This window comes from Callithrix jacchus, chromosome 15, assembly GCF_049354715.1.
Source record: "Callithrix jacchus isolate 240 chromosome 15, calJac240_pri, whole genome shotgun sequence".
NCBI lineage: Eukaryota > Metazoa > Chordata > Mammalia > Primates > Cebidae > Callithrix > Callithrix jacchus.
In genome coordinates this window covers 36,017,273-36,038,732 of record NC_133516.1, presented here as the reverse complement: position 1 = coordinate 36,038,732, position 21,460 = coordinate 36,017,273, and the positions used below count along the sequence as shown (strand labels likewise).

Sequence of the window (21,460 nt, the reverse complement as noted above, 5' to 3'; positions counted from 1 at the left end):
CTACAATGTCACTAGGTAATAAGAATTTTTAGCTCCATTATAATCTTATGGGACCACCAACTTTGATCTTGGCTGATGAACTGAAACATTTACTCAGCACAGGACCCTACATAAAAAGCCCACCTAGCCCAGCAGTGTCAGCTAATAACAAAGGCAATAACCACTGCGCCTCCAGTTATGGTCAAAAAGACAGGGCAAGCTAACCACACAAAATAAGAGAACTGAGGAAAGACCCACTGTATTTCTTCACCAGCTCTGCTGATTCTCTCCTGCCCTACTACCTCCACTGGCCTGTGCCCTGGCTATTTCCATAAAATAAATATGGCACTCTATGGCCAAACCATTTCTGGAGGCTGGTATGTATGAAGAAAGCAATAAAGTATTTTATGAAATTAAGCAGGAGAGAGAAAATTGATGAAAACTATCTTTTTGGAAGATACATTATGGAAAAACCACAATTACTTTTGCACCATCCTGATACTACACAAAGAAAATAATCAAGGACATAATGAAAAGTTGACTCAGTGCCCAGCTTGCTTTCAAGAAACAATCTTTTGTCATCACTGTCCCCACGGTTCTCAGACCCTGTCCCTTGGTTAGATAGGAGATGCCCAACTTCAAGCTGAACTCACAGCTGTAACTGAGGTGAGTGGGAAGAAAACAGACTGGGAGACAGATGCTCTGACCTGAGTCCCCACGTGGTTCATCTCTCACTGTGTGACCCAGGGCAGGTCATGCTGGTGGGTCTGAAAAAGGAACAGACCCACATGAAGGTTTCTGATGTCCTCTCCAATCCCAGCCTCATCGTGCCTGTGATGCTTCATTCAGGGTAAATCAAAACCAGGCCATTTAACCTACTACTGTCCCACCTGGCTTTAATAACCGCAATTAGCTGATTCATTTGGCCAACCTAAAACACGCCAAAGCTTTCTCTACCCCACCACACTAGCACCAACCCATGGATGTCTAGGAAAAGATTTATGAAACACCTGTCTTTTACCAAATTCTAGCTGGCTGTCTCCACTTCCCCACATTCTAATTTAGAATTTTGGATGTTTTCCCCTTCCACGAACACTCCCTTCATGGAAGCCCTCTTTCTCTCTCCAGAGGATTTCCCTTCTGGAGTCCCCTTCCACACTCTCTCGTGGAAGCCAGTCTTCCGCTCCTAAACTCCATCTCTCTCTATTCCCTTCCACTCTGTGTGGAAGCTGCTTTCCTCTCCTGGATTCCATTTTTCCTTTCTGGATTCTCTCATGCAGTGTGAGAGTTAGCTGTTTCCTTCTCTCTCCTTCTCCTGTTTCTCTCTCTTTTTAAATAAATCACTTTTTATAAACAAACAAACAAAAAGAATATTGGATGTTTTAATCTCACTCCTGCCAGATAAAAATTCTGAAAAGAGCTTTAGATAGATTCACTATTGATTTATAGTTCAACAATTCAGAATTTGTGTAAGCCCACAGAGAAGTTCAATTCTGCATTATTGTAAAAAAGTGCCCAAGGGGCTAATTACTAACATAAAAGGGCAGCATTTTACATTTAGCAGTTTAAGCTGCTTTCACACCGTTTAAAAGCAGCTATTTAAATATAGTGTTTCATTATATCCTATTGTTATCTATCTACTGAAGAACATTCAAGGATTTCTTCTTTTTAAAAAATATTGGCCATTTCTTTGTTACATAAGAGTAAAATAATAAAACCACATCTCTTCAAAGATGGGTTTTTGATGGGGCAAAAGGAGGATGTTTGTTGCATAAATTCCTATATCCTTTTGTATTCTGAGTTAAACCAAGTTAGCACAAAGAGGGAATATGTCTAATGGGGCTATATTTTACACATAACAAATACTTTAAAAAGTACTTTATGAATGATTAAATAATGGCTATGTTAAACTACTCCTTTTTCATCTTCCCATTCTTCATCCTATACTAATTTATATCATCAAAAAGCAGTGTTTTTATAGAACCGAGAAGTGCTTTCATTTTCATTATGTCACTGTTTAATGTCATCCCTCACCCTTGAAAAACATGAATGCAGGAACCATCTGCTTGCCTGTCATTTCTGACCCTGACAAAAGCACGGTGAAGACACGGCTCATTGTGCCCCAACAATGTATCTCAGACAAGGACCTGCGCTGGAGATTCCTCTTTGGATGTGGTTCCTAGAAAGTGCTGTTGTGAATGAGTGCAGTGCTTCCCTTTGTCGAAAGGATTAAAACCCTGTGTGTCAGGATGTGCTCTTTTTTGGGAGGCTGCTGGGAAACCTCAAGGCCAATTCCATGTCCAGGTGTCAGCAATCTGCTCCCCTTGAGCGCCTTGGCAGGTGGACTTTGCTTCCATTCCCAACTGCTCCACTTTTCTTCAAATTCCCTTTTCTAAACCACCTCAGAGATTTTGAAAGTAAGAGCACAAACCCTAAACACCCTAATAATAGTGAGATTTTACTGTGTGTGAAAATAAAGCAGATCATAAGAACATGGGACATCAGAGGCATACCAGATTGGATATTTTTCTTCCCCAAATAACAGGGACATAAAGGCAATCAATATTTGTCATGAAACCAGACCACAGCGAGCAAACACTTCAAAACTAAGACTCAGTTTTTGTATTAGAAACTTATTTACCTATTAGCTGCCTGGAATTAATATTTCACTTGAAAAAAAAACAACAGTATCTAAGCACCTGGTACCGAAAGCAAGGGAGAGAAAAATAAGTTTTGGTGCCTTTTATCTGGTCACTGATGCAAAATAGATTCCAAAAATCTAGGGCTCAGGTTTGTGGAATTTCTGCTCTAACCAGATGCTCTAGATGCTACTAATGTCCCAGAGAGAAGCCAGACCCAACCCCCAAGACTTCCTTTTGTACAGCCTACAATACAGAACACATGAGGTCACTCTGCAGTGTGAAATGACTGCTGAGGCAGTGAGATGTGGTGTGAGGTAAAAGACTGCAGGCTTAGTGAAGGACGATGTGGCAATAAGCATGGACATTAAAAACACACATGCTCTCCAATGCAGAGAGCTTTCTTCTGAGTTCTCATCCCAGACAAATGTTTTCTTGCATGCACAAAGAAGCACACAAAAGGATACTCAATGCAGCATGATTTGAAACAGTAAAACTTTTGGAATTACCCTAAATGTTCATCACAAAGAAAACAAACTGTGGGACCTTCATACACGGAATATTTTCCACCAACTATGAAGTTGTTAAATCTCTGTATACAGAATGGATCTGTAAGGTCTACTGAGTGGAAAAAAGCAAGCTATAGAATGCATGTTCCCACTTGCATGAAATTTAAAATAGGCTGTATTTACGTTTCAAAATACGCAGGTGATATACACACACACATACATACATGCTGTGAGAAACAATTCGGAAGGGTCCATTGGAACTGATGATTGTAATTAGAATGAGTTGGGTAGGTAAAGGAGTTTGTTACTTTATCTTTATTATTTTAATTATTTAAAACAATGTACTCCTGTGTTAATTGGGTCAATTTTGAGTGATAATTTATAGTAAGAATGCAAAATATGAAAACAAATCTAGTTGTTCTCCAACCCCACACTGTAGGTTTTCCTTCATAACAAGGTGTGGGGAGCCGCAGTGGCGGGCTGCAAGGCAGAAGCACAGGGCTGCTGTGCTCTGCACAGGAGGTCTCAATCAGTATTTGTTGCATAAAGGTGCCTCAATTTCCTTCCTTATAAGCACATGCCCTTATAACGCTAAAAAAGTATCTGTGAGTCTACGTTATGCAGGAATCCCCCATGGACACAGGAAAAGGAGTCAGTCAGCCCTCAGAAGATGAGTACTGCAGGAAAAGGGAAGGAGAAGGAGAAACAGCAGGCACCTCTCGCCTAGCCCCTTTGAGTCCCCAGGCAAAGCTCACCTGGGCCACCTCTTCCAGCCTTCCCTGGCCAGGCTCCTCCAGGACCAGCTGAGGCCCGGGCTCCCACCATACTATCCCTGAACAGTTTGCACCTGCCTCCTCACCCTCCCTCAGGTCAGCCCCTGATTCCCTCCAGCCTGACCTTGCATTCACTCATTCAATAATTTCAACAGATGTCCTGTGATTTTGAAAATTACCACTCACCTAGCACGGAGGAAGGAAAAAAATTAGCAAAATTAACTGCTTTGAGGTTCTGGAGAAGAAAGTCATTTTCCCCAGCCCGCCTAGTTAAAGCCACCAGAGGAAGACAAGGTCTGTGTCAACAACACCCACTTCCACCTTTCCCCCAGCTCACACACTCGTGAGCATCAGCTCTCACTCAAACACACACGGGAATGTGGAGCTGAAGCTGATCAGTTCAGGCAGTTCCTCCTGCATCCTATTGTCAGCTGTTCTCACCATTTCTTCCTCCATATCACCCTTTTCCAGCTTTGCCTGCCCAGCCAAACACCCTTACAGCCCACAGGAACCCCAGCTTGGAGAATACCAATCTCACTTGACTTAAAAAAGGAAGACCCCCTCCACCACTTTTCTTACTTCTGTCACATGAACAGACAGGACTTGAGGACCACCTTCTGTAGCTGTGTGGTGGGGATGCTAACATCTACTCCTGGATCAACTGCTAAGCAGCCCTCCACCCTTGCTAGGCCAGGGACACCCGCCAACACCCCTCCCCTCTGCACATCCGTCCACTCAACAGTAACAGTGCACATGGTGCCACCCTATGAACCCACCACCAGAATTCTAGAACCTCTTCCATTCATGTAGGAACTTTCTTTGGTGAGAAGCTATTGGGGTCTGTTGAGGAGTGTCCCCATCATCACTGCTATTTAACAAGACCCACTGTCTCTCCTACCGGCCATGCTGTCCCCCCTGAATTGGGTACTTGTCACATTTATCAGACAGTTAAAAAGTAAAAAAACACTGATGGAGAAGGTTAAAAAAAGAAAACTACCCACCAATCTGCTACAGAGGTCTCTGTTTCTGACACAATCATTTTTAAAACAGTGAACTTAAGCTGAGATTAAGAAAGAAATGCATTGTTCTCACTTATAAGTGGGAGCTAAATGATAAGATGAACACGCAGAGGGAAACGACGAATTGGATCTACCTGACTGGGGAGGCTAGGAGCGGGGAAAGGAACAAAGAAGACAACTGTTGGGGACTGGGCTTAATACCTGGGTGACGAAATAATCACGTACAACAAATCCCTGAGACACGTGTTTATTTATGTAACAAACCTTCACATGTACCCCCAAACCTAAAATAAATGTTAAAAACCAAAAAAAAAAAAAGGTTGGCCGTGGTGGTTCATGCCTATAATCCCAGCACTTTGGGAAGCCGGGGTGGGCAGATCACAATGTCAGGAGACTAAGACCATCCTGGGCAACATGGCGAAACCCCGTCTCTACTAAAAATACAAAAATTAGCAGGGCGTGGTGGCGCACACCTGTAGTCCCAGCTTCTCAGGAGGCTGAGGCAGGGGAATTGCTTGAACCCAGGAGGCGGAGGTTGCAGTGAGCCAAGATTGCCATACTGCACTCCAGCCTGAGCAACAGAGAGAGACTCCATCTCAAAAAAACACAAAAGGCAAAACAACAAAAAAGAAAATGCAGGAGGGAGAGCATCAGGATGAACAGCTAATGTATAAGGGGCTTAATACCTAGGTGATGGGTTGCCAGGTGTAGCAAACTACCATGGCATGCATTTACCTACGTACGAACCTGCATGTCCTGTAAATGCACCCCAGAACTTAAAACAAAGTTAAATTTAAAAAAAAAAGAAAGAAATGCACGTCCCCACATGCCCTCCACAAAATGAGCTGAGGAAGATGTACACGTAGGCAGCATGTGAGGCTGACCTACTAGAGGCTCAGAAACCTGAGGGTGCAGGGCAGGGAGAGAACCCTGGTGACATCTTTCAAGCCCCCTTTCCAGCTGTGTCTAATGCCATTTCTACCCACTGGACTCTTCAGTTAACTGAGTTTATAAATTGCACATACATATGGACATTTTTTTCAGCTAAGCCAATTTGAGTGAATTGTATTCCCACAATCTGTAATCCAAAGAGTTCTGGCTAATACTCTAACCTAAGCAAATATCCCCACTCTAAGGTAGTCTCACTAGTGAAAGGGTCTAGATGGGGAGGTTCATTGCATAGGTATGACTATAAAATAATAATATTCACATTTTAAAAAACAAACCACATGAGCAAGGACCCCCACTGGAATTCTTCCTAAGGAATTTTAATAGTAAAAAATCTAAATTCATTTTTTTTCTTTATTTTTCAGACAGGGTCTCATTCTGTTACTCAGGCCAGAGCGCGGTAGCACAATCACAGCTCACTGCAGCCTTGACCTCCCAGGCACAAGCCATCCTCCCACCTCAGTCTCCTGAGTAGCTGGGACCACAGGTGCACACCACCATGCCTGGCTAATTTTTTTTTTGAGAGACAGAATCTCACTAAGTTGCCCAGTCTGGGTCTTGAACTCCTGGCCTCCAGTAATCCTCCCTCCTCAGCCTCCCAAAGTGCTGGGATTACAGGTGTGAGTTACCGTGCCCAGCCACAAATCTCAATTAAGAGTTGGATTTTATTTTGGAAAAACTGTCAATACTCAATCAAGGTAATGTCTTTGTCAAAATGACATAAGGCTTAACAAAAGAGATATTATCTGTATAACACATGGATTGTTTCACACTGTATCATTAGGAAACCAGCTTTGGGTAGAGTTTTTCTACACAAGTCCATCTAGTCCATCTACTCTGGTCAGTTTGAGGCTCTCTCTCCTTTTTTTTTTTTTTTTTTTTTTTTAATATGGAGTCTTGCTCTGTCACCCTGGCTAGAGTACAGTGGTTCGAGCACAGTCCCCTACAGTCTCAAACTCTTGGGCTCAAGCAAGCCTCCTGCCCCAGCCTCCCACATAGCTGGGACTACAGGCACACACCACTACAACTGGCTCAATCAATTTTTATGTGAAAGGTGACAGCCACACATCCATCCAAATAGAATCATCTGCAATGTGGCCCATGTGCAACATTTAACACAGAAGCCAGGTTATAACTTATAGATTCAAAAAGCAGCAAGTACTTGTCTTTCTTCTCTCTTTAATAAAGAGTTAAATTTGCCAAGCAAGAAAGATACAATCCTGAATTAAAGACGCACTCTGCCTGGTGTTTCCCGGGATGTCATTACTATTGGACAAAAAGTCAGCCTCTCAAGCAAACATTAATCATTAGCCATTGTTGATAATTAACTAATGATCTACAAGAATATACCATGGAGCCCTTGTATGGTCATTCATTTATTTACTCACTCATTTGACGTGTATTTCCGGATGTGGTTCCTGTGTGCCAGGCCCAGGATTAAGTTCACAAGGCTATACACCAAATCAGACTGCAGTCTCAGCCTCTAGGATCGCATATTCTAATTTCATCCAAAGTCACTCCACTAATCAGCCAAAGAGCCAGGCTGTCAGACCCCACAGCCCATGGGCAGACCATCACACTCCATGCCACTTCCCATAACAGTTACAAACCGGGGTAAGGGGCTGGTGTCTGTACAGGAGAGTGGACTAAGCAAAGGGGAGTTCAGAGGAAAAGCAAGTACTCAGATGAAGGCAGGCAGGGAGTGGATCAGAGAAGGCTGAAGGGAAGAAGCAGCATAGGAGCTGTCCAAGAATAGACAGAACCTAGGCATACAGAAATAAGAAACCTTAATTCCAAGAGAACGAAGACCAAGCAAAGACGCAGTCTTTTTTTTTTTTTTTTTTTTTTTGAGACAGAGTTTCGCTCTTGTTACCCAGGCTGGAGTGCAATGCCGCTAACTCAGCTCACTGCGACCTCCGCCTCCTGGGTTCAGGCAATTCTCTTGCCTCAGCCTCCTGAGTAGCTGGGATTACAGGCACGCACCACTGTGCCCAGCTAATTTTTTGTATTTTTAGTAGAGATGGGGTTTCACCATGTTGACCAGGATGGTCTCGATCTCTTGACCTCATGATCCGCCCGCCTCGGCCTCCCAAAATGCTGGGATTACAGGCGTGAGCCACCACGCCCAGCGATGCAGTCTTAATGGCATACAGACCTAACCCCCACCATACAGGCTAAGCCCAAGGAGCCACGTTATAAAATTGTGTTTCAGGTATTACTATTCACACCACCAGACGCAAAAGCCATGTGTTGCTGAACTACATGACCATGCAGATACAATGGACTTGCTTTTTAAGTCCAGTTAACACTACACTCAGATCTTAGCCATGGAGGAAAGAAAGCAATCAAATTAAGCTGTCCCACAGCATTCCTGGCCACTGTAAAGCATCTGGTCCCACATGGCTGGGGATTCAGAAAGCTTCACTATGAACTGCATTCTGAAGATGCCTGAGAGGATAAAGATGTGCATATAAATAAAAAATATAGGGTATTTTATGTGCAAAATGCCACAAAAAGAGGTTTAGATTGTTTGGATCAGTTTCAGGAAAGGCCTCATGGAAGAAACATAATCTGAGATTATTCCTGAGTAGCTGCAAGGAAGGGGGACAGTAAAGAAGAGGCAGTAGAGGCCGGGTGCCATGGCTCACACCTGTAATCCTAGCACTTTGGGAGGCCAAGGTGGGTGGAGCGCTGGAGTCCAGGAGTTTAAGGCCAGCCTGGGCAAGATGGTGAAACCTCATCTCTACAAAAAATACAAAAATTAGTCAGGTGCAGTGGCATGTGCCCGTAGTCCCAGCAACTCAGGCAGCTGAGGTAAGAGGATTGTTTGACCCCCAGAGTCAGAGGTTGCAGTGAGCCAAGATTGCACCACTGCACACCAGTGAGCCAAGATCACACCACTGCATGCCAGCCTGGGCGACCCCTGTCTCAAAAAATAAAAAGAAGGGGCAGTACGAAGGAAGAGACATTTCAAATAAAGAAGCCAGGAGGTGGACAAGTTGGGGGAGGAGGGGTGTTTAGGAACCTTTGTGGACAAATGAGTAGAGCTATAAAGGAGAGGAGTGGAGACAAAACCCAATAAAGCTGGACCAGACCAAGCTGAACCCGGCCACACTCTGGCCTTACCCCAGTAGACAATGGGTAGACACTGAGGCCTCAGGATCACTTCTCCAGCAAAAGTCACTTGACAGTGGAATGAAGGGACAGGAAGGGGACTTGTGCGCCTTTAAAGGCAAAATGTCAACAGGCTCAAAACCCAACAAGCTCAACAACAAGATGAGAAGAGGGGCAAGAAAAAGGTCACAGACAGTGACTCTTGGTTTATAAAACACCTAGTATATCAGGCCTTTTGCTAGATAGGGGGATAGAGGGGCATGGGCCTGGGCCTTGCCCTCCAGGTACTTAGTGCTGGTTTAGAGATGGCTTAGAGGTGAGTGCACCCATCAGTAGAGATCAAGGAAGGTGTGATTTGGCAGATGAAGATCCTCATTCTGGACATTTTTAATTTTAAGCAGCTCCACACTCCAGAGAACTAGGAGGTAGCATCGGGAGGAAGAGTACCGGGGACAGATTACACAGACTCACAACTGTTCAACCATGTCCGTTTGCCTGTAAGAAACTGAATGATTTTTTTTTAAAAAAAAGCATTTTTCATCACAGTGAAGTATGATATTGTAATCATCCCCACTCTGATACTTGATACAGAGGCATTCCCCTCCTCTGTGCTAAGAAAATAAAATAAATGACATTTGCTTTCCGTAAGTGAAACTGAGGAAACACTGCTACCAACTGAACTAGGAGGGATATTACTGTGGGAACTGAGTTGTGCCGTTTCCATGAATTCAGCCTCCACCAGTCCCTGCAAGTCCATAAATGAAAGCTGCATAAAAACTTGAGAGTGTTTATATTTTTAAAAAATAAATAAAGAACAAAAACTATCCTTGGGAAAGCTTCTGCCCCCACCCCCCAAGGTAGTTTCCAAATCCCAAAACTAGCTGAGTTACATCCTATCCAGAACAAAGACACATTGGGTTAATGGGGATGGCCACTTACCCAACAAAAGTAGTAATTTTACTAGGTAACTGGTAACAGGCAGAAACATCACCTATAAAGCTGGCCCTGAATCTCACTCTAACTGCTCAACACACACCTTTCCCATGGAGCTATCAGGCAAAGAAAACCAGCAGCTTCTGGATACATGCAGCTTTCCAACTCATTTCAGACTCTGCCCTTTGATTTTTACCATTCACATTAAATGAAAGGTATTTACTACAGATGAAAAATAAGCTTCATTTAGCTGCCTCTAAACCAATCCCAAAAATAGAGCAATCACTCTGGTACAAATTGGGTCAAATGTATTAAAAAAAAAAAAAAAAAATCCAGCTCCCTCATGGGAGGACCAACATGGCATGGGACCTTGCTAAAAGTCAGAAGGAAATCCACAAGATCTTCCCTTCCCACAGAGGGAAAGGAAGTATTTAAAGAGTAAAGCAGAGTATAAACTCATCTGGCCATGTGACCATCCAAGTCAAAGACACCAAGTTGAACGCCATGAGTTTCAGAATACTATGTGAAGAGGTCAAAGGAATACACGTTGGCTTTTAGAAAGGCCTGTGAAATTAACACACTGCCAAATCCCCCTTTAAAAAAAAAGTCCAATGCTTAAGAATTGTCAAGAAAGGATTCACTAGAGAGGGAGTACAAAAGGAAGAAGAGAGATTTATCTATTTCTTGTATTTCATTTCCTCGCTTCTTAGATGAGAAATCCAAATGGTCTGACAGCACTTATATCAGTGCCCTGAATTTCCCTTCGAAAATTTCAGAATATTAATTGGCTTACACATGCAGCTAAATTAATTATTCCATTGATCTGAATTAATCTGCTTTCTGAAAGGTATTTATTTTCTAAGTTTGTTTAATCATGTTCTCTTGAGCTACAAAAAGCAAAAATCTGGGTCACCATCCACGTCGTTAAATTTGGTAAGAAGGCTAACACCATCTCTGGCCTCGACTACCATGATCTATCTCCATTGATGGGAGGCTTCACACCACGTCTGCTTTTTCTTTAAAACAATCATCTAATGTCACATGGCTACAAACAAATCAAAAGCTATGTAAAATGTTCAAAGTTACACCAATGATCTCTGGTATAGTAAAAATACATACTACCAGTGTTTATGTGGTTATCCAACTCCCATTTATAGTTATATTTTCAGGAACAATACCCAAAATTTTTAGAAAATTCTCTAGATATCAAAGTACCAAATCCCAAATACAAATATACATCACATTACATCTGAAATGTGCCACAACATTTTAAATGTAACATGAAATCCTGTACATAAATCGTTAAGGCTTATTCACAAGAGCATAATTTCACTATCTTCAGAAGCCAGCAGAGCTCTCCCACACAAGGGAGAGCCTAGTGTGTTTGCCTTTACAACGCTCGCTCAGTTAGGAACATCCAGCCCTGCTAAAATAGAGCTTCAACATGAGAAGCCAAAAACAAACGGAACCAGCTAAGAGAAAAGAAGAAAAACAATAGAGTTTCCTGTTATCCAGCATGGGCTCCCCTTCATCTACCATCCTGCATGGCTTCTGACTGCAAAGAACCAATCCTTGCAAGAAGGATGCTGCAGCACCAGAAAAATCCTGAAATGGCTTCTGAATCATCAAAGAAAGATTGCAGAATGTCAGAGGTAAAAACGATCCTAGCAATCTTCTTATCCAATCCTCCCAATTGCTGGTAGCTGCATGGCAATGCAGAAAGGTATGAAAAATGACCCCAAATACAACTAGTTGACAGGTGACTGGGACAACATCCTAGTGGCAGTCTAGTGCTCTTCAGTGCTTTTTTTTTTTTAAACTATATCAACCTTTCCCAAAGGAAGTTCCATGGACCACCGGTTCCATGATGTTAAAGTCATTTGCCAAAAGAAAAAAAAAATGTTTAAAGAATTTATGACTGATTACTTTTAGGGACTAGCTGAGTTAAACAGAAGGAAACCTGTTTTTTAACTGCAGAACTTCCCAAAGCTTTTACTAAGCTAGCGTGCACTATAAATCTTTAAGAAGGCAGCAAAGTATATGAAAGCATCCTGACTTATTTAACCATACAATTATTTTATCTCGGGACACTTCATAGGATGTGGGGGCATTTCACAGGACATAGAGTAGAAACTTTAATACCATATCATGCATTCAATAATATATATTATTCTCCAAATTATGCTCGATGTAGATTTATTAGTTTTGTTGTATTCTACTTCTCTAAAAATAGTTCATGTACAAAGCCTATGATAATTCTCTACTTACCAGAACAAATGACCAAAGTACCCACCACTCCCAAGAACACTTAAAAAACAAAAGAAAAAAATCTAACATTATCAGGAAAACAATGGTAGCAAAATCTTATGTGGAGAGAAAATCTGCTACAAATCTCTTCCATAACAATCCTATGTCTATTTATAAAAGATTGATGACTTTAAATACTTTCATTCAGTATAAATTTGAGAGTACAGGTTAAAACAAACAAACAAAAAGCCACTGTTGCAAAGCTCCAAGAAACACCACATGCATGGCTGTAAACTTCAACCACCCAGAAGGCAAGCTGCCAGCGTAAGCATAGAAGCAAATGATAGCCATATACCAGGACCAGCAGGAACTCTCAGGACACTTACCAAGTTATGATTTGTTGAATTAGAATCATCTTCAGGGAATGGGATGTAAATAGCTAAGGCCACACAATTGGCAAAAATAGCCAATAATATAAATATGTCAAATGGTCTGAAAAATCTTGTTAAGGTATATATGTGTTATGGAAACACAAACCATGTCCCTCATCACACTCCCGATCACACCACTTGGGAAGCACCTTTAAAATGAAAATGGCATATACAAATCATATTTCGGCTGACTGCGGAAACTGGTAGGTTTTCAGCAGAAGTAATCGTCAGTGGTCATCTCACAGTGGAGCCTCCTATCAAATGACCTCTCCTATCAAACGTCCTTTCCTTCTGTTGCAAGGATCATGTTACACTCATTCTTCTGCTGCATACTGTCTACTGAAACCGAAAAGTACATCCAATTAGGGCACAGTATGAACCAGTTTTCTGCTTCTTATAGGTTTAAAAGTGACAAGGGCCTTACTAAGTTCCCAGCTGTGGTAGACACAGGGAAGTCATCATGGGGTAAATCTCTTCCGCAGATCCTTGCCTCCATGTGTTAGAGCCATTTTCTCAGGGTCTATTCTTGGCAGGGTCAGCCTAAATCGCCTGTCTGGATCGGGCCAGGCCAAGTCACCAGGACCTTCTCCGTTCTACCTGTGACTTTCTCATGGCATGTTCCAATACCTCAGACGTGATCAGCAGCGAGCCAGGCTTCAGCTCCTGCCTCTGCTTTCTCTGCTAGAGGAATCAATGGCTATAACTGTTTCAGATTAGAACTGGACTGAAGCTCAGTTTATAATATTCTGTTACCATGCTCAATTTGTAAACAAATTAAAAAGCCATAAGAAATCAGCACCAGACAATTAAAAGTAGGGTTTAATAATTTTCAATCTCGGTGGTCTATCTGGAAGAATCACTGTGAGATCAGCCTTCAAGAAATACTTGCCTAAACATTCTGGTGTTATTAAGAGACATTGTCAAAACTGGCAATACAAAATTTGACATCTGCCAAAATGACTGTTTTTCTTCGTTGGGTTTTCAGCCTTTCCAAATGCAAGGTTTCCCGAGCACCAGCCTCATCTGCAATTCCTGGGCTTGATTTTACAACAGTGCTTCGCCTATACACTCTTACCCACAAGAGGCAAGGCCATGGTTTGACTAATACCTCAACATACATGAAACTGGAGGATACAAACAGAACTATCCTCCATCTGTCCTGACATTCTTTTGGAAAATCCAAAAATGCTGCAGAAAACAAATACCCTTTACCTCCCTAAAGATACCTTTTTTTTTTTTTTTGAAATGGGGTCTCACTGTCACTGAGGCTGGAGTCCACTGATGCAATCTCAGCCTGCTGCAAACTCCGCCTCCCAGGCTCAAGCCATCCTCCCACCTCAGCCTCCCAAGTAGCTGGGACTACAGGCATGTGCCACCAGGCTAGCTAATTTTTTTTTTTTTTAGTAGAGATAGGGGTTTTGTCATGTTGCCCAGGCTGGTCTTGAACTCCTGGTCTCAAGCAATCTGCTCACCTTCACATCCCAAAATGCTGGAATTACAGGCATGAGCCACCGTGCCCAGCCTCTGCAGAGATCTTGAGTTTCATAAAACCTCCATTCTCAAAGAGCTTTGATAACACATCGAAAAAAAGGCAATGAATAACATTATTCCCTTATTAATTTTGATGGTTTTCTTTTAAGCCAATCAGCTTAACTCTTAAGTCATCTAATATTACAAAATATTAGATGACTTAAGTTCTCTTAACTCATCTAATATTACAAAATCTTTTTTGGCTGGGCGAGGTGGCTCACGCCTATAATCCCAGCACTTTGGGAGGCAGAGGCGGGTGGATCACAAGGTCAAGAGATCTAGACCATCTTGGTCAACAAGGTAAAACCCCATCTCTACTAAAAATACAAAAATTAGCTGGGCATGGTGGCGTGCGCCTGTAGTTCCAGCGACTCGGGAGGCTGAGGCAGGAGAATTGCTTGAACCCAGGAGGCGGAGGTTGCGGTGAGCCAAGATCACGCCATTGCACTCCAGCCTGGGTAACAAGAGCGAAACTCCGTCTCAAAAAAAAAAAAATCTTTTTCACCCAGGGATCCAACTTTCAGACAAGCCCACCTTAGGAAGACTTGAGAATTCCCTTTCCATTTTTCCTTTTCACAGGTCCCCACTGAAATCTAAAAAGTCAAGGGCCCCAATGTTGTTCTCTATAGAAACACAATAGTCTCTTCCCTCCCTCACACTACCATTCTTCCTTTTCAATTTTCTAATCCCTAAACGATAAACCAGCACCTCTGAGAAACACTAACACTGTTCAGTAGGACTAAACCTAAGTTGTATTTTTACTTTATGTTGGTCCAGTTTCAGTCTCCAGGTACAAGTGGATACCATCTCACTGCCATAAAATTTTCACAAGTGAAGCAGAATAGAGCAATAGAAAAATAGATGGGTCTGATCTTAACAATTCCTTCTGATGAGGAGAATATCCCTCACTCCCTCAGGGGCAGGACACTCTGTCATGCTTGTCTGTTAAAACAAAGGACCCTTGCTCTCCCACTGCGGACTGGGCCTGACAGAGCTGGCTGGGGTGGAAAGGATTTCTATAGCCTGCTCCCTAAATTAGAAGGAAATTGTCATTTTTTAAAAAAAAAATTATATATTCCTTAAGGATCTATCTATTTTACAAACTATCCCATTTGTAAACAGACTTCTCCCTGAATTGGCAGCCACATCCCCTAACTCCTGTACACATGTGTCTGGCAACTGAAGGAAGGGAGACAGCAGCGTGATCCAGGAATTCACTCTACACGCAAAAACTGCTATGTACACATTACTGTGCACAAAGAGAAACAGCATCAGGCCTCCCACCTATTCCACACAAAATCAGTGACCCCACAAGGAGATCTCTGCTTACTCAGAGTCATGTCAAGCCAATCCAAGGAGGAGAAGATCTTCTGGCAAGGTACAACCACTGCCATGACTCCAGCAATGCCACTGGGCCACATGCTGGCTTACTGAGCTCCCTCCTGGTTCTCAGACTAGAGAACTTCAAGAGAAAATGCACGCACACAACCCCACCTATGTGAGAGACACTATAACTCACTCTAGAGAAGGGACATCTGTTGCAAAATGAAAACCCACGAGAACCCCTCGAACCCTATGCTAGCATTTGACTCCTCTCTCCAAAACCTTTCTACACAGTTACCTCATCTTAACTCCTGTCCACGAGCAGAGAAAACAGCCAGTTGAGACAGAGCGCATGCAAATAGCTGCCGAGCTTGATTCTCAAATTATAAGGAGATTTCAGCTCCACTTTCTAGCTGGTTGCCAACATCTTCCCCTTTTGGTATGGCCCCTCCATCCTTCTGGGCCTGGTGGGGGGAAATTCCTATATTCACACCCCTTCCTATAGTTAGGAATTGCTCTAAGGCCCCTGTCAGTTCCAAACGCACTTCTGGGGAAAGGAAATGCTTCATGTTACCCAGACCAATGAATCATCTGCCTAATTAAAAAGCCATTTGCTCAGAAAGAAGGCCTCAGTCAATCTTCTCTGAAGAGGTTGGCCTCCAGATTTGGGAAGAGGTTAAGCAGGCTGAAGCACAATCGTTTCCCAAGATCTTGGACATGACAACCATTCTGGGGCACTTGGAGTTCAATTTTAAAAATACAAAGGAGACACCCAGATATGTAACTCCAGTCCAAGGACATAGACAGAATTTTTTATAAAGGCAGCAACTGCAAATTCCTCCACTGAGAGGGCTATTCTATAACTCATAAGGGCTCAGGAAGAAGAGGCACACACCAACCTCTCCCTTCTTTGGCTCCCTCACGCTCACATTTCAAATGCTTTCTTAGAACTTGTCAAAAGGAAATTCCAAGAAGTTATAGCATTGATCAGAAAAAAAAAAATCAAAAGTAATTTCTCCCTAGGAAGCACGTGTTCATATCTGTAGCTACCTGAATAATTAGAATCACCAAATGTCAGACTAGAAGCAACCTTAGCATTAATTGTAGTTGCAGAAGCAAATTCAAACATGAGAATGAGAAGATTCTACTAAAGGTCAAAAATGTATTCCAGTAGAGTCTCATACAGTCCTTTTTTTTTTTTCTAATCTGTATGCCTTATTTGCAATAGGTTCAGTGCATGGTATTGCCCAAAAACAACACAGAATTTAAAACTAACTGTCTAATATCCAATGACCAAAAGTTGGTTTCCCATTTTAATTATCTACCACTGTGAAGTTTCAGGCTTTCGTTCCCTCCCCCCACTACTACTACACACACACCCAGACAGTGGGCTAAATATACCCGTACAGCCACCCCTCTGCAACCCGAGGAGACAGGAAGGTATATACAATGAAACCCCTTACATACAACTTCTGTTGCTCGAATTCCAGACTGCTACAGCTTTGTGTCATTTCAGAAAGCAAGTCCTTTTAAAAAAAAACAGACGGTAAAACAGAAAACGAGAAAGACTATCCCCAAAAAAAGGATACTTCCATTCCACTATACTAATGCAGGCTCTTCGGATGGGGTTATTGAGTGATAAACAGAAAAGGGCGCGGGCAGGTCGGCTGTTGGACGAGTTACCCTGTTTTTTGCTCTTGGCGTATTGCTGACGTTTTCTTTGGGAGAGAGATCCTACAGGTGGGGGTGCGGAGGTGCTCATAGTTTGGGCAGCCTTGGCCTGTCTAGCAGCATCGATTGCAGCTTGCCAAGACAGGACAGTTTGCTTGGAGCTATTCGGCTGAGAAGTTGGTCCTTCACCAGAAAGAGGGAGTCTGGTGCCTCTTGCATAGTTTGCCTCTGGGGAGAAGGAGAAAAACAAAGATTTTTTTTTAATGAGGATCCAATGTGTAGGAGAAAAAAATCAAAGGTTGTCTCCCATCAATAACCGGGGTAATCATTCATTCCTATGTTTCCATTTTGAATCTCATGTCCTATTTTTCACAAGCTGGGGTTTAGTCAGCTAGAGAGGCAAGAAAGTCCACGAGCTCTGGTCTCAGTGTCAATCAAACAGGATCACTGCTGCATCACACCCAGCAGAGTTAGTCCTCCTTCACATCAAGTCTTCACAAAGGGTCTTTTAGTGCATTTATTCTGACAAAACTGAGGCTATTCCCATGTTTAATCCACATCTCTGATTTTTAAAACCCATCTATCTCTAATGAGTTAACAGATAGGTACAACAGCTTTTCTCTAACATAACTACCACTATCACCAAGAAAAAAAAAAGGCAGCACCAATAATTCAATAGTCTTAATCATTTTCAGGGTGTTACTCCAACATCTTTCCACAGCCACAAATGCATTTTTTTTCAGTACGGGGTGGAGGGGGGGGATCTTCCACAGGCACCCAGGCAATACCAAAAACCCCATAACAAATATCTAGATTATGCGCTGACACTTCCTGCAAATGAAAATTCATGATGCTTGGGACTCATTTCCTCCACAGGCTTCCGAAAACAGAAAACATCTTTAGGGCTTTTTTGCATTTTAAATTGCAGCAGCATCCGCCAAGCCAGCATCTAGAGAGGCAAGGCAGTCAGCCTGCACCCCTGCACCTAGGATAGACTGGCTGGATTATGCCAAGGGCCTCCAGGCCTAAGAGGGAATTATCTCTCTGTAGGCTAGCATCCAGGTGCACACAAGGCAGAAACCCAACGAGGCTCCCTATGCAAAGCCCCCACCAGCTTTGGGTCAGGCCACCTCCCAGGCAGATCTCCCAGGCACCTGCCGCCTTCCGCCACAGTCTCCTCACTGAAGCAGAAGTCAAAGTGAGAGAGGTGGCAGAAAGGTAGAGAATGGGCGTTTGCAAAACCAATTATTGCTAAGTAAAGAGTCAAAGCAAGCATCGGTCTGAAAGCCTGAGAAGGAGGCAAAGCGGGCGAGGAGCCCGCAATCGGAACCGGGGACAAGTCGTGCCAATCTTCTCCCTAGGGGACCGCTCACCCGGAAAGGCTTCCAGCCGACCAGGGTTGGGGGACTCTGGCGGTCTCCAAAGGGGAGGGCTGGCCAGAAGCTGCTCCATCCTCCCTCGACCCAGCCCCGGCCGGCTGGAAGCTGCACGTGGTGCCAGGGCCAGGGCTGGGGAGGGGAGCCCCACAGCGGCAGCCGCTCCCCGGGCATTGCTAGGTTACCGACGTGTGCACAGCCTGCGAAGGAGCGGGAATGCACGCTCCACCCGAGCCCCTTCCCCCGATGACACCAAGGCCAGGCCTCCCCCGCGAGGGGAGGGGTGTACTTCACCCACCGGCGTGGAGGGCGAAACTGGGCAATCCTAGAATTTTCCGGATGCCACCAGGGACCTTCTTCCTAGTCAATGAGGGGGCGGGGGAGGAGTGGAAGGCGAGGAGAGGCTGGCAAGGGGGCTCCGGCTGAAGACTCACGGCCCCCTGCCATAGCTCGGGGGCGCAGAAGGAAAGTTGAGCCCGAGGACACTGAACCCGAATCACCCCGACTCGCCGCCCCTCCGGCTGCACAGTGCTCCACACACTCCACGGCCACCCCCACCCCACAAATGCAGAATTAACTCTGACATTCAGGGCCTGGAGGGGAGCGCGGAGTGGCAGTCACGCATGTCCCTCTCTGTGTAGACGACACCGAGCTGGCAGCACCCTACCCAACGCCCTCAACCCACCCGGCCCCGCGGGGAAGGGGGAGGGGGCTGGAAGACCGTGACAGGATCCGATTTGGCAGCGGGTGCCCGGGCTCTGGCTGCTCACCGTTCGCGTGGTCCGCTTGCTGCTGCCGTTGATGCTGCATTTTTTTCATCATCATCATCATCATCATCCACGAACATTTATTGAGCGACTACTGTGTGCAGGGCACTGTGCTGGGCGTTGGGCGGGGGCGGAATGGGGAAGGGGATCACCAATAGGTAGGAGCTGCGGTCCCTTCCCGTATTCTCGCTTCAGCAGGGGGTGGGGAGGGACGAGGACAAATAACAGAAAATAAGGATAATTGATATAAAAAAAAAAAAAAAAAAAACCGCTCGCCGCCCAAGCTCTTTTCCAAAAATGGAGCAAAATAAACTTTTTAAAAAAAAATAAAATCCGATGTATATATTATCTTAATAATATATACATGTAATTTTTTGCTGCAAAGGAGAACTGGCTTGTCCCCTACTCTAGCGGAGATAAGCCGCGGTGATGCCGGCCCGGCTGCCGGGGCTGCTCGGCGCGCCCCCCATGCCCGTCCGTCCGCCCGCCAGCCCGCCGCGGTGCCCGGTGCCCGACGCCGCCGCCCGCGCCGCCGCTGGCTCGGGACCGCGGGCAGCCGGAGCTCACATCCGGGGACGGAGGCGCCCGCCCGCCCGCTCGCTCCGCGCCCGCCGCGCCGCGCCGCACGCCGACTTCGCCCTGGCGACGCTGCGCGCCCGCCGCCGTCCCCCGCCCCCCGCCCGCCCCGAGCCTCCCACGGCCCGCGCCGCGCCCCGGAGGGTCGGCTGCCCGGCGCGGCGATCTGCCCGAAACCGCCCGCGCGCTCGGGATGGCCGCCGCCGCGTGGGACTCGGGGTGCCGCCACCCCGGCCTGGCACGGCTGACCTGCGGGCGCCAAAGGGTTAAGCGCGCTCCAGCAGCGGGCTGCCCGGTTAACCCCCTCGGCGCCGCACGGTGCGCTCAAACCCCGGACCCCGGAGGAGGCGGGCGGTGCCAGTGGCTCCCGCGGCACTGGGGTGCGGATGAAGCGCTCCTCCCGGCCCATTTCTGGGCTGGGGGACCGCTCGAGCTCCCGCGCCGGCCCGGGCTCCGCGCCGCCCTCCCTCTGCGCACACCTGGAGGAGACCCCGCCCCCTGGGAGCACAGGTGCTAGCGGGCGGTAGCGGCTGCGGTCTCCCTGCGCACCCTCTTCAAGGCTCGCCCGGGCTCCCCGCAGTTCCGGAGCCGGGCGGGCGCTCCCTCCTTTCCTCGGGTCATTTCTGGACGCGCGGGTATAGGGCAGCCGGGCTCTGCTCTCTAGAGAGCGCTCACTGCCCCCAGGTAACTGCCTGCAGCTGGAACAGCCAATCCAGGGCACCCCCCTTCTTCTCCCCACCCCTGTGCCGGGCCTGGCGTCGCGGAGGGCCACGGGGTTGCGGGGAGGCAATATCACCCCTACCCTATCCCACCCCGCCCCTATGTGTATTTGGAGGCAGGTACAGGGAAGTCAAAGCCAAGGTCTTTCAAATCGCTCGTGTTGCTCAAGGAAATAGACAGTGCTGCTGAAACTGTTGCCTCCAGTCTGGGAGCTGAAGGGAGTAGTTTGTTTTTTGATACCTTCGCTGGCTCGGATTTAGGGTGGGGAGGTTTGCAAACGGCAGCTCCTGTCTAGGGGGGAAAATACTTTATCCAGTGGATGCCTGGTATTTTTTATTTAGCTTTGTGCTGGCGGTTAGGGGAAGGGCGTCTGCTTTATTACTTCACGGGATTCGATTTATTTGCTTTTGTTCCGATCTGCATGTTCCTACGGTGTTTTAGAACGTTTCAGAACAGTGGCTTTAAAGCAAAAATAAAGTAAAAGCTCAGCGTGAATTAAGAAAAATAAGTGTTTATGGGAAGGTGCTCCTTACCCAAAGATGACACACTAGTCATCCTCAATTGTTGGGGGACACCCGGGCAGAGAGACTGGGGACCAGACAAAAGACTCTCTAGGGGCGTTCCTCAGGGGGTGTCTGGTCCGTGAGGATGAAAACAACCAGTCTCTTGTCCTTTTTTGTGTGCTGTTTTCGGAGACTGGAGAGGTGAGGAATCGCCTGCGGTCTAGTAACAATATAAAGCTGGCCTGAGCTACCGCTCCTATGGCTGCTTCTGATCCAAAATCAGAAGGGACAGAAGACGGTTCCCGCCAAAGAAACGGCCCATCCATGGGGCATGTATGAAATTCACAAGCACATGTGTCACTTTCAGAACTCCTGGTCTAAAGCCTTGCCTCTTGAGGCCTT

The 21,460-nt window shown here is 45.5% G+C and overlaps 1 protein-coding gene across 48 annotated transcripts in view; it reads right to left on the bottom strand.

The window, feature by feature from the left end:
* CACNA1D (calcium voltage-gated channel subunit alpha1 D) overlaps positions 1-20,490 on the bottom strand; it is a 322,332-nt gene extending 301,842 nt beyond the window's left edge. For 25 of the 48 annotated variants that reach the window (XR_013527364.1, XM_054245744.2, XM_035275844.3 and 22 more), the window contains exons 1-3: positions 18,490-18,714; positions 17,035-17,344; positions 12,548-12,653 (exon numbers count right to left, since the gene is read on the bottom strand). Coding sequence is in view for 46 of the 48 variants with exons in the window: in XM_054245744.2 (XP_054101719.2) it covers positions 12,548-12,653; positions 17,035-17,344; positions 18,490-18,568 (495 nt within the window). In the remaining 2 variants the exon portion in view is untranslated. Of the gene's footprint in view, positions 1-12,547; positions 12,654-17,034; positions 17,345-18,489; positions 18,715-19,262; positions 19,896-20,314 lie in introns of those variants that run through there. The other 23 variants (XM_078351159.1, XM_078351167.1, XM_078351168.1 and 20 more) reach the window with 6 other exon arrangements.
* Positions 20,491-21,460: the final 970 nt, after the last annotated feature.